Genomic DNA, 12658 nt, shown 5'->3' on the forward strand with positions numbered 1-12658 from the left:
CCCTGTGGAAGCTGTAGATGATTTGAGGTACAACCCAAACCCTCCCTCCCCAAAGCTGCAGGCTCTGAACTGCTCCACCATTGCTTCCAGCAGCCTTAAGTGCATGATCAAACCTAAATTTCATTTAATGGCCTTAATGAAGCTTTACTTCAATTAGCATATGTATAGTTCTAAAGGGGAAATGAGTAGCTTTTGGGGTTTTTATTCTTCTTAATTAATATCTGCCTCTCTGTAGCTTTATCTTGCTCAGCTGCTCTGTAATTCGGCTGTCACCCAGCCCCAGGGGCTGCAGCTCTGACCTTCCAGCTACACAGACTTCAAGGTACACACGTAGTCATCCCTTGAACATATGTGGAAAATATGTTGGAATACATATTTAATATTTTATTATATTATTTCCACAGATTAGAATGTGGAAATGTGATAGAAGCTCATTGGCTGAGGCAGAGCTTGGAGCAGGAAAAACACATTAAACATCTTAACGTGATGCATCTAAAAAGCAACACGGGCAGGGTTGCTCCAGAAGAGCAGAGAAGTTGGAGCAAATGACACTTGTCATTGCACCTCAGCAATCCCAGGTACATTTCCAACAAAGTACATTAAAATACATAAGAAAAAACAAAAGACCCAATCCTGTCATGGCTCGAGGTGGTGAGGGGCTGCTTACTGAAGCTTCTCCAGGCTCAGGAGGGGAAGGCAGGCAGCAAGTCCCCAGCTTCTCCAGGAGCCAAACTGGAAACACCAAGAAGCTGCACAACCCATCTCACCACCCAGAGCTCACCCAGAGTCCAGAGAGCGTGGGCAGAGAGAGGGATGGATAGAGCAGTGGCTCTGATACCTTTTAGCTGGTGAGAACCTACACAGAAAATTTTGCAGTAAAAATGTACGGCTAAGGGAACTAAAAAAAAACCCCAAGCAAAACAAAACTGGATAAGAATGCTTAATTATTATGCACCAAACACAGGAAAATCCGAGCAGGAGCTCTTTGCCCCTGGGTATCCACGCAAAGCCAGGCACAGGGAGCCGGGCAGGCTCCTCACTGCCTTGCTGCCACTTCGGGAAATGCCCAGAAGAGGACACTGTGCCCTCGCTTGTAGCTTCCCCGCACGGAACCTTTCCAAACATCTGTTTTTATTTAGAAAATGCTGAGCTGTCTGGAAAGTTTGATCCGGAGGGATGCAGCTGTATTAATGTGCTTCTTCCTGGGGATTTGGATGCACTTTGGGAGCAGCACGGGGGGGGTCAGGGGGACAATGTGGAAGCAAAGAGCTCTGCTGACCACATCATCACCACTCAAATATTTTAAAACCAGTGCCGTGGGGTTTTAAGGGCCAGAACGTGGTGTTTGGGGGGACAGAATTAAGTCAGGCTGAGGTTTCTCCCTCCTGAACAAACCTGGGAGTGCCCTGATCCCAGCCCATGGCAATCCCTGAGGAGCTTTTTCATCTTCCAGGCTCAGTTCTCTCGGATCTCACTGGGATTGCCTTCTGGGATGAGGAACATTGCCTCTGTCTTGGGGCTGAGGAGCAGCTCCTGCTGTGCTTTCTCTCTGCAGAATGCTGGGCAGCAGCCCGGTGTCTGGCTGAGGTCTGACACTGCTCATTGCACCTTTAGAAACAAAGACATTTCTCAGTGCCCAGGGAGGATGCTGAGCAGTGCCCCTGCTTTATCTTCTGTACTTGGAAATGAGTCATTTCCCTGTACTGAACAGAGGTGCCCAATTTCCTTGAAAATTGTTCAGTTCTGCAGCCTCTGAAATCACAGAGTATAGAGCTTTCTTTTTGCACTGGGTGTGTTACCTCTGTCTCAATAGATGCCCTGGGATGATTCAGAGGTTAGGGCAACTTAAAAAAAAACTTAAAATGGATAGAAGTAACAGGGACTTCACCTTATTCATATTTAATCAGAAGGGCAAGTGAACCTTCTTTAGGACCATTTGTAACTCAACATATAGCCCCAAACCCCACGTGGGTAAGGTTTAATGCAAATTAAATCCTGTTCAATGCTTTAGCCCTGGTGTTACCTGACTGACCCGGATCATTGCAGTTCCAGCTGCTCAGGATATCTTGTACATGAACTTGGAACTGATGCTGTGCAGGCAGGAGCCACCCTGCATCACCCAACAAATTATGGGTGGCTGATGGTGGCCAAGGAGGCCTTTGAGGTGGCCAGGGTGGGCTTGCTGCCTACAGGAACTGCTGGGAACAGAGTTGGTGGAAGAAAAGCAGAAAAGCAGTTGTACAGTGGAACACCTTTAGATCTGTGTATCCAACATGCTAAATTTTCTCACAGTTTTACTTGCTTTTTCTGAGAGCCTCATGCATCTTAAAAGCCTTAAAATGCTGGGGGGGACGACTAGAAAACATGAGGTCTTTTTACAACATGACAACAGTCATCTTGGCATTGCTGGAATCACCTCAAAAAGGAATGCAGGAAAAAGGGCTGCCCCAACAGGAAGCATTTTTGCCATCCCCCAGTGAGCAGGGTTACAAATGTAATAGAGGAAATATCAGTCATGGGGAAAACATGAAATGTGCTCAGTTTTCCCCTCCTGCCCCAGCCAGAGGGGAAGAAGGAGAGCACTGCTGTCCTGGAGGCTTTCAGCTGGCAGCCACCACCTCCCCAGGGTTTGGCAGTCTGGGTTGCAGGCTGGAAAACCAAAAAGACATTTTTTTCCCATTTTAATGTTTCTCTCTGCTGTTTGAAATCCCAGCTCTGGCCTTCGCTGTTGATGCAGGTGAAAAGGAGAGGATTTGGCTGCTGTGAATGCTGTAGGCTGGAAAAATCTGATTCTGAGGGGAAAAAGGCTGAAAAGAACCTCCTGAAATGCATTTACAGCAGAATTTGCAAGATTTTAACCAAATTAAATGTCTTTAGAAACCTGCCTTGCATCTGACTGCAAGCAGCTTGAGGTATTGGAATGGGGAGGAGAAAAATGCAATTTAATAACGAATCCGAGGTGCAGAGAAGTCACCGAGTTTGGAGGGCTGGGGACATGTTTAGTTAATGTTTAGTTTTATATGAGGATCCTGCACCAGGCCTGTGTTTTCAGGTCAAGCCCAAGGTGTTACAACAGGGAGCTTTTATTATTATGACACGAAAACCTCAGGTTTAAGCGAAGTATTTCGAAATTAATTCGAGAATCAATAAGCGCCGTGAGGTCCCAGCGTGGGCCGCGGGGCTTCGCTGACAGAATTTTTTCCCTCCACCCCTCTTCGACGATGGGAAAAAATGTCTGCTGGGCACCCCCCGCTCCCGGAGCCCCCATCCCGGGCTGCGGGGCTGCGGGGCTGCGGGGCTGCGGGGCTGCGGGGCTGCGGGGCTGCGGGGCTGCGGGGCTGCGGGGCTGCGGGGCAGCTCCCCGGGGGCTCATTCCCCGCACGCCCTCTCAGCCCCATCCAAACGTCCCCTGCGGCCCTCGCCCCCTCCTCTACTTGTCCCGGCCGTGCCGCGCTGCATACCGGGAGTTGTAGTCCTGGCCGTGGCAGCGAGCCGCCCGCCGCCGCTACCGCTGGGTGAGCCGGAACTACCGCTCCCAGCGTGCCGCGCGGCAGGGCCGGCGGCCGCCATTCCACCTCCTCCCCTCACCCCCCGCCAAAAGGCTCTGGCCCCTCCGCCACGCCGTGGGGCGGGGGGCTCCGGCGGCGATCCCGGGGGGCTCGGCCGGCGAGGGGCGGATATCCCGGGCCGGGCTGAGCCCTGCGGGCCGGCGGAGGCGCGGGGGCGGTGCTCCCGCCGGCAGCCGGGACTTCCTGTGCCAGCCCATTTCCTGGTCGGATGGGGCCGGCGGGGGGCGGCGGCGGCGGCGGGGTCGGTCCCTGACGGGCTCGGTGGCCGCCGGGAGCTCCGCCAGGCAGCGATGCGGGCCCCGGGCCCTGCCGCCGGGCGGTCCCCGCCGTGACCCGCCGCGGGCAGCCGCTGGGGCTGCGGCAGGCCGGCCCTGGGCGCCGCTGCGGGGTTGCATGGAGGCACCCCCGGCCCGCAGAGAGGTACGGGGCGGGGGGCCCTGACGGCCGGGGCGCTCCTGAGGGGGCTGCGGTGTCCCAGGCCGCGGGGTGGGGGTGACCGCCTTCCCCTCAGCCCCCCGTTAACCTCCTGTGGTTTTGCAGGTGTGACTCCCCCGGAGGACGACGCGCCTGCTCCGCTTGGCCCCACAAGGCGAGCGGCCCCGGGTCCCTCTTCACCGGCCCCGGCCGGGCTGCGGGAGGAACAAGGAAGGGGTTTAGGACCTTAAAAAAAATAAATAAAACCGCAGCATCGCCCCCTAACCAGGCAGCTGCTGTCTCCTGAGAAATGAAGAAGTTTTTCGACTCGCGTCGGGAGCAGGGCGGCTCTGGCCCTGGGTCGGGGACCAGCGGGGGAGGCGGCGGCAGCGGCGGCCCCGGCAGCGGCTACATCGGGCGGGTGTTCAGCATCGGCCGCTTCCAGGGGACGGTGGAGGAGGTGCTGGCGGAAGGTAAGAGCCCGGGGCCTCCTGCCTTGCCTGGGCTTTCCCTCCCCCTTTCCCTCACACAGCTGGAAGGAGGGGAGGCTTTGGCCTTTCCCGGGCACTCCCCATCGGTCCCCGTCTCCCCTTAAAACTTCGCAGTCCTTGACAGACTTGGAGCCCAGGGGCAGCTGCAGGCTGACATTTCTGGTCAGTCCGTGTGTAAGACCAGTGTGGGTTTGCTGGACTGCAGTTGATTTGGTTTTGGGTTTTTTTTGGTTTTGTTTTGTATTATTTGTTTTTTTTTAAAATGCTTTAGAAATTGAGAGGCTTTCTGAAATTAATCGTTTCCTGCCTTCCCTAAGCTGTGAGGTTTATTTTTTAAATTTTTATTTGTCTATTTATTTAAAAGAAAACAACCTCAGGGTGTCAGATGTTTCGGTGCAGAACAGGGTGCTGTAAATAAAGAAAACGGTGGGCTTCACTCTAACTTCCTTCAGCCAGTGGCCTCCTCTCTTACCTCAAGCAGAGGGGAATAAAAGGTTGGAGTAAAGTCCTTGCAGATATGCCACGCACATAGGTAGGCTGAGCAGAGTGAGCCATGATTTAGGATGAGGGGTTTTTGGTTGTCTGGGGTTTGTGCAGGGGAAGCAGTAATCTCAATTGCAATTTTTTCAAAATTAAGCAAAGAATTGAAAATGAATGCTGGGTGTTACAAAACTCTTGATGTGTACAGTCCTTGCAGTGCAGCAGCAAGCTGCTGGTATTTTTTTTTTTCTTTTTAATTGTAACCAGCACTGCTGCTTTAACTATCACTTTACATTTCATTTGTTTGGCTATAAGGGGCCTTATGAGTGGCTCTAGCTGGTAACCTTATCCTCGACCTTCAGAGAGCTGTTGGCCTCCTTAGACCTGCTCCTGTGCAGCATCCTTTGCAATTTCAGTCAAAACAGTGTTTTGTTTTGATCTTGTAATAGCAAAGGAGAGGGTTGCTGCTGTATGAGGGATGAGTGGGAGGCCCTGTGCTGGCTTTTACAGAGAGAACCCTAAAATGGGAGAAGGGACCCTGTGCACACTGTGCATTCAGGTTTGGAAAAAGCCACCACAGTGTATAAGGAAATAGATCTGTGACCACCTTTCAAATATGGTTTCTGATATGTTCTGCTGCATGCTGAGCTGAGAGCAGCCTTTCAACCAGTAACTATAGTGATTTATTTTTTATTCTTAACTCACAATTTGCAATGTATGTCTGCCTTGGTTGGTATTTCCAAGGCCCTTTTTGGCCTTAGGAACTACATGAGCTAAACCTGAGAAGATGTCACAGTCTTTTTTTAGTGTAGGCTGTCCTTATCCTGGTAAGATGGGAAAACAGAGGCTTTTTTTTGCTGATGAATAATCTGTTGGCAGGTTCTGCCCTGGTGCTGACAGCATCAGGAAGCCAGCCTGTGTGTCACTGGGCTCTTTGCTGCTCAGCAGGCTTCAGCTCTGGCCACCAAAGGTTGGAGGTGGTGGCACAGATTGCCTGGGAGAAGGGCCTCCTCCAAATCTCACTGTCCTGGAGGAGCTGCTGCTTCTGAGGGCCTTTCCCTTTCCTTGTTTTTTTGCTGGCCTCTGGGATGGAGCATGGCCTGGTGTTGGCTGCAGCTCTTGGATCTGCATGCCCAGGCCAAGCAGTGTGCTGCAGGACTGGAGAACTCCTCTGTTCTCTTCCTGCCCACGCTCCAAAGCAGAGGAAGTTCTCCTGGTGAAATGTGCTACGGAGGAGTTTTCCTCACAGTTAGTCTGGTGTGGGCAATCCAAAATCCCTCTGCATGGTGGAAATCTCCAAGGGGACAAGAGTGAGGTGGGTTGGAGGTTTGCAGGTGGTCTCCTCTTGATGGGGACAGAGGGGTGAAAATGCCATTTCCTTCAGAGGAAACATTAGGTCCTCTGGGGGGTCAGTGTGAGTCAGAAGTGTGGCAGCTTTGCAGTCCTTCTGGGGTAGCTGTGTGTGCTCCCTGCCCAGGTGCTGGGGAGCAGAAGGGTTTCACTGGCTCAGCTGGAGACCTGGGGAGCTCTCAGGTATCCTGGTTCCTGGTGATGTCAGAAGCTTTGGCCAGAAAACTTTTGTGTGTCTGCAGTGAGCTGAGGTGGTTCAGCAGTGTTGAAAAGGCAACTTGTGAAGTCTTGGCTGTTTCTGCTGAAAGGAAAAGTCCTTTGGGAAGCACTTTGGAGGAGGAGTATCCTGTCTGGGAAAGAAGCTTCTGTGATCCTCATTGCTTCGGAAAGGAGAGGAGGGGCCTGGGTTTGGTGCAGCATGTGAAGCCTCAAAAATAACAGCTGTAAAAGTGGCTTAAAAGAAATGATCAATGGTGTGGGGGAGACTCCAGTCACAAGGCTGAGGAACTGGTTGGACCAGAGCTTTTACAGTTCCAGTGCTGGGGTTTACCTCTGGGAGATCTGTTACCTCTGTCTGGCAGAGCTGTGATCACTCAGTTCTGCTGAGCAGCCCTGCTGAAGATGACTTGAACCAAGCACTGGGAAGTGTGCCAGGGGCCAGAGACCTCCATGGGCTCACTGTCTCTTGTGTGGATCCCCCAAAGTGGGGGTTCACCCTTCAACCCCTTAAAAATAGTTGTGTCTGGGAAGTTGCTTTTCTGGGCAGGGAGGAACCTTCCTCTCTTTTGGGAGAGAATAATATTGTAGGAACTTGAGTGGTTGTTTGTCCTTGGTGTTATAATGGCCATGAATCATTATCTTTTTGAAACAATACATTGCAGTAGGTGATTTGTAGTTGAGCTGTCTTGCTCTAATCCCTAGAACAGCATGAGTAATCTCCTGAAAAATTCCCATCAAAGTTTGTATCAGGGTTGTTGGCTACTGTGGGAGGTCAGGACTGCTGGCCTGGGGGTTGGTGCATGATGCTCCAGGCTGGGCTTGAGGGGATGTGACTGACTTGGAGGTGACTGATGTTTCACAGAGGAGATGAGTGCCCAGGAGGCCTTTGAGCGTGTGGGTGAGGCAGGCTTCTATTTTAATGTTTTGTTTAATAAAAGAAATGAAACCAGGGTGATCAAATTGAATGCTGCTTTTTGTCTCTGCTTATGTGTAAGAGGGGAGGAAAAAAACCCCACCTCACTCTGAAACCTCACAGTGGAGCTGTGATGAGGGCGGTGACTCTGGGGCAGCAGGAACATTTAGGAGGATGTTGCCAGAAATCAGAAGTTTGTTAAGAAGTTTGTGGGATGTGCATCTTGTGGCAGTGTAGCACAAACCACCTTTGCTGGAGGATTGTCCCAGTGTCTGCTTTTCAGGGTCCTGTGCTTTGTGTTGCTCTGTGCAAGGCTGAAGGAGATGCTGAATTGATGATCCAAAATCTGCAAGTGATGGGGCATGTGTTTGAGCTGGGGTGTTGTCATAGTCTACTGCTAGCCAAAGATCCAGGCTGTGCTTCTTCAGGTCTCTGGAAAATGATTTTCAATTACTAGTATTTTTCTGAAGTTGCTGCTTGTGGTCTTTTCCCCTTAAAATGTGTAAGTTAGGGGATTAAAGTTGAATAATTGTTGGATATTTCACTGATTTTTTTTTCAGCTGCATGGCTCTGTGTGTGCTGCTAACTAATGTGCATTTCAAAGCATTTAATGGTAGAGACTAGAAACCAATGTGAAATCAGCTTAGATTTGCCTGTATTTTTTACTCCATTTTGAAAAGCAGACGATATGAGAAGTCTTCATCATGGTTTTCTTCAGCAGATCTGCAGGCCAGTGTGTGTGTGGAGAGCTTGGTAAGGCTGGGAGTGTAGAAGCTGTGCCCCATGGGGAAGGTGATCCCTGAGCTGCTGAAATGTGTGGCTGTGCTCATTGCAGAGGATTTCTCCTGGCCCCTGCCTGCCTTCCCCCAGCTCTGCTTCTCCCTGGAGCATGCAGCACCTCGACTTGGGGCTGCCATCATCCTTTAAAGCTACACATGAGCTTCTTCTGAAATCACTTCAGAACCTTGTCTGAGGTTGTGCAGATTTACATGGTCCTCAACCCAGTTCTGGTGTGCTTGGGTTCAAGGTACCACTTTGAAGTTTATTTTGTTAGTTGTTACCTTCTAGCTTCTGCCAAGTGCTCGCTGCTGATCAGCTGACCAGTGTCATTTGGATTAGGAATTAAACCAGTTCTCCTCTTGGAATGGAACATGTGATTTTATTTCTTTATTTATTTCCCCCTTGTTGCTTTTCCTGTGCACCATGTGAGGCAGGGCATGGACCCTGCTTTGCAGGGGTGGGCAGGATGCTGACTCCTCTGTGCTTCACCAGTTTTTTGAGTGCACAAACCACACAAACTGGTGAAGAATCCCAGGTGAGTTGCTGGGTAAATGTTGAGCTATCCCAAATGTTTTGGTGCTTTCAGCAGCACAAATTTTGCTGGGGCAGAGGATGTGCCATATCCTTGGGAAGGAAAAGAAGGTGTGAGTGGATTTAACAGTGTAAGAAGCTGTTTAGCCCAGAGGCTGGTATCCTCTGGCCTCACTTGTGAGCTTTATGCAACAAATCAGAGAGGGGCTCTGGGATTGTACACAGGGAGTGGGTAGTTCTTGCATAAGTTCTGTATTAGCTGAAAGCATTTTATTGGCAATGTTAGCCCAGGGCAGTCATGGGGGGGCAAGTTTTCTGCATTGTCCCATGAAAGAACCTTCTACATTCAAATAGTTTCTAATTCAAGAAGCCTTATGAAGTTGTCAGCTACTTAGTATAAGAAAGCTTAATTTTGGGGTTCTGTCTGGAGAAAATACAGAGTTTGACTGTCCAACTTGCAGCTACATGCAAACAGGTTACTAATGTCTGGTTGTGACACCACATTTGGATCTCAGGAGAACATGTACTGCACTACTGTTTGGCTGTGGCCTTCCTCCCTTTGGACAGGAGCTTGAGAGCAGGTGGTAGGTTATAAATGTGCCAAAGGCAAGCTGGAATCCACTTTGGGTTTAGCACTTGCTGCCTTCCAGGCTCATCCATCTGCATTAATCACAGCTCAGGGGGGTCAGAACTGGAAACTGCTTTCTTTGAGGGAGACTTTTTTCCATTGAAAATAGTGATTTGGACACAATGAGGCTGTGCCTCCTGGAACAGCAGTTTGCCAGCTGCAGGACTTGCTGCTCCTTTCCTGGGAAGTCAGAACCAGTTTGCCTTCATTTGTACTAAATTAGTTCTTACTGGTGTTGCAGGTGTGGAAGGAGCCAGGAAGTCTGAGGAGAAGACTCAGACTGCCATGAGCAAACTTGGTTTATGGAGGAGTTCTTTGATAATGGGAACTGAACAGATAAGTTTCCCAGGGAAGGATGCCTTCTCTCTTGGGTGAGGGGGAAGTGCAGCATGTCCTTGTGACAGCATAGTTTTGGAAATACACCTCCTGAGGTCAGATGCAGCTGCTGTGCTTTTTTTGAGAGCAGGAGCAATACTGACAGTGATTTACAAGCACAAGGAAAAGATTTGGATAGGCTTAAGTGAAATACAGTTGTGAGGTAATTCACTCTCATTTGAGGCTTTTTATCATAACAGAAAATTCCCTTTTTTCCCTTGCTGAGGTCCAGGAGATGCCACTAAATGAAATGAAGGTTAATGGTAGCTGCCTACAGTAGGATGCAGTAGAATGAAATCAGAGGAGAGCTCTGCAGCTCCTAATGCCAGGAGCTGTCTCTACCCTCTTGCCAGAGTATCTGAGCCCTGGCACAGTCTGTGAAAATGTCCTTCCTTTGTTTCAGGGCTGCTGGGAAAATAATATACTGAGATATGAAGGTGAAGCAATGCAGAATATGTGTGGCCAAGTCAGGAATTGATCTCTGGCTCTCCAGCTTGAGTGCTTTAATTGCAATCTGGTTTTCTCTCAAACGCTGCTCCTGGTTGGGATGGGTGTGTGTCTGCTCTTGGCACTCCTGTGATTTCAGCATAAATTTACACTTGCTCTGTGGCAGAGCCATGCTGACATTGGGACCCTGGGCCACGTGTCACTGGAGTGGATTAAAGACCTGTCTTGGAACAAAATGCACGTGGCATCTGTCTTGCTTCATGACTTTACAGAAACAAATTACACACTGGTGAGCGGTGATCTCGTAGATTAAAAATAAAAACCGTCAGCAGCTGAGTTCCCCAAGCAGAGACTTTGCACGTGTGTGCATCCTCCCAGCTGAGTGAGAAGCTTGTTGTGCTGTGATGAGTACAGGTAGATCTGATCTTCAGTCACTGGTAGCACATGAAACCAGCGTGTTCCTAACTGGTGTTTGTAGGGCTGTGGTAGGGAGATGACCCCAAAATGTGCCTGAGTGGACTTAAAAAGCAATCTGGCATGCTGCCCTGGAGGGTGTGACAGGAGAATACATGGTCTCCTGATGCTCTCAAGTGCACAGCTGTTATTCAGGTGATAGCTTGTGTCTCCTTTACCACTGCAAAACAAATGGTTGCAAGGTTGATGTCTGCTTTTTGTGCTCCCTCTAATGGCAGCAGTAAGGTGAACTTGGAGCTTGTCTCCCAAAGCAGGGCAGAATGGTCCATGAGGAGTCTGCCATGGCCTGGTTCAAGCAGCCTTTCCTTGAACATCAGTTTCTGTTCAAAGCACCACAGCCAGCAAGAGAAACCCATGGTTTGATGGGATAGACATGGTTTTGTGACTTCACTGCTCTCCTGGATTGTGTGGAGGCTGTCCAGATGTTGTGGGAGCAAGGGTGATGTAAAACACAGACTTTCAAAGTGCTTTAAAATACTGTGAGCACAAAGATTGCTAATGTGAGGGGAGCACAGAGCTGGTGCTTCATGTGCCTTCTCTGCACCACATACCTGCTAAGTCAGTGAGACTTCAGTTACCTGTTCTGAGTCTCCGAAGGATTAATTGTTTCTGATTTGTGTAGTGCTTAAAAAAAAAAGATCTTCTCTCCAGCATTGAGCTGGAGCAATAGGAAATCCCCACCTTCTGACTGTCCTGTGTCTGCATGAAGGTGTTTGTGGGTGCTGTTGACCCTTGGGTCTGGTCTAATAATTCTCTTCATGACCTTTGGCAAGAAGTATCCAGTGCCAGAGGATGTGTCAGTGATTGGTGCCATGAAAGATGGAGTGAAATTCTTGAAGAAAACACCCTTTTAATTAAGGAGGAGGATCTGTGAGGGCACATGTGTGCACGAACAGACTCCTGTGCTGGGGTACCTGCCTGTCTTTGGAGCTGGAGATTGTGGTGCCTCTTGTCAGGAGGGGTGCACATGGTACAGCCAGGCAGAGGTGACTGGAGGGCAGGCAGTGCCATCTCTCCTTGGGATGGAGATGGAATCATAGGAATGACATGGTTGGAAAGGACCTTCAGGGTCAGTGAGTCCACTTGTCAGTCCTACACCACCTTAACCACTAAGCAGGGATGGGCAGCAGCTGGAAAAGGAAGGGTTCATCTTTGTAGGATCCCTGTTGCTTTGACTAGAGTTCTGCAAATGTCCTTGGGGATGTCATCAGGATGCTGGACACTGGGTTGGGGACCAGATGTGCCCTGAGTGGGCCCTGGGAGTTTGGGCAGACACTGCCAAGTGAGTGCCTTAGGAGTTAAGCTCTTCAGTAGCTGCATCTTCATCACAGCCCTCTCAGAAGTCGGTGGATGTAAGGTGAAGCCAGCCCCACTTGTCAGCTGATTAGATCCTGCTGGTTCTTACCTTGTTTGGGTTTTTTTTTATTAGTTATGTTTGTAAGCAAATAAAAAGGGCTCCCAGAGCACCAGTGTATGGACTGTGGGGTGCAAAAGGTGATAGAGGGAAGGTACAGCCGAGGGAAAGGGAAGGGGCAGAGCAGGCGTGGGTCAGAGTCAGCTTCTGGCAGGAAAAATTCTGCTGAAAGTCAGAACGTTTCTTTTGGCCTTCACCTGCTTTTAAGCCAGATGTCCTTAGATATGGGAATGAGTTAACCCTTCTGGTTTTCTGCCCAGGCACCAGTTGGAGCTTGAACTGTTGTGCTGTCTCTGAGCAAACCTGAACCCCCCGGTACCAGGTGCTGCCCAATGTGCGGTTCTGTGCAGAGCAACCAGAGGAGGAGGGAAAGGCATTTATTTACCAATGAGAAACTGAAGCCCTTGAAGATGTAGCCATTTGATAAGGGCTGTGTAGGAAAGCAGTGACAAAGCCTTGTCTGAAATGCAAATGTGACTCCTTGTCTGGGGTTTTAACCAGGGGGTCATTAATATTCATGTCACCACGGGATGCAGGAACTTTTATCATGGGCTCGGGCCCTGTGTCACACCC

General features: G+C 50.0%; 1 protein-coding gene across 1 annotated transcript in view; it reads left to right on the forward strand.

The window, feature by feature from the left end:
- Window positions 1-3899: 3899 nt before the first annotated feature.
- Window positions 3900-12658, forward strand: part of AAK1 (AP2 associated kinase 1) — a 66927-nt gene continuing 58168 nt past the window's right edge. The window contains 2 exon segments of the mRNA XM_030463968.1: window positions 3900-3989; window positions 4110-4456. Coding sequence (XP_030319828.1) covers window positions 4294-4456 — 163 coding nt within the window. The 5' untranslated portion in view covers window positions 3900-3989; window positions 4110-4293.

This window comes from Calypte anna, chromosome 22, assembly GCF_003957555.1.
Source record: "Calypte anna isolate BGI_N300 chromosome 22, bCalAnn1_v1.p, whole genome shotgun sequence".
NCBI classification, from domain to species: domain Eukaryota; kingdom Metazoa; phylum Chordata; class Aves; order Apodiformes; family Trochilidae; genus Calypte; species Calypte anna.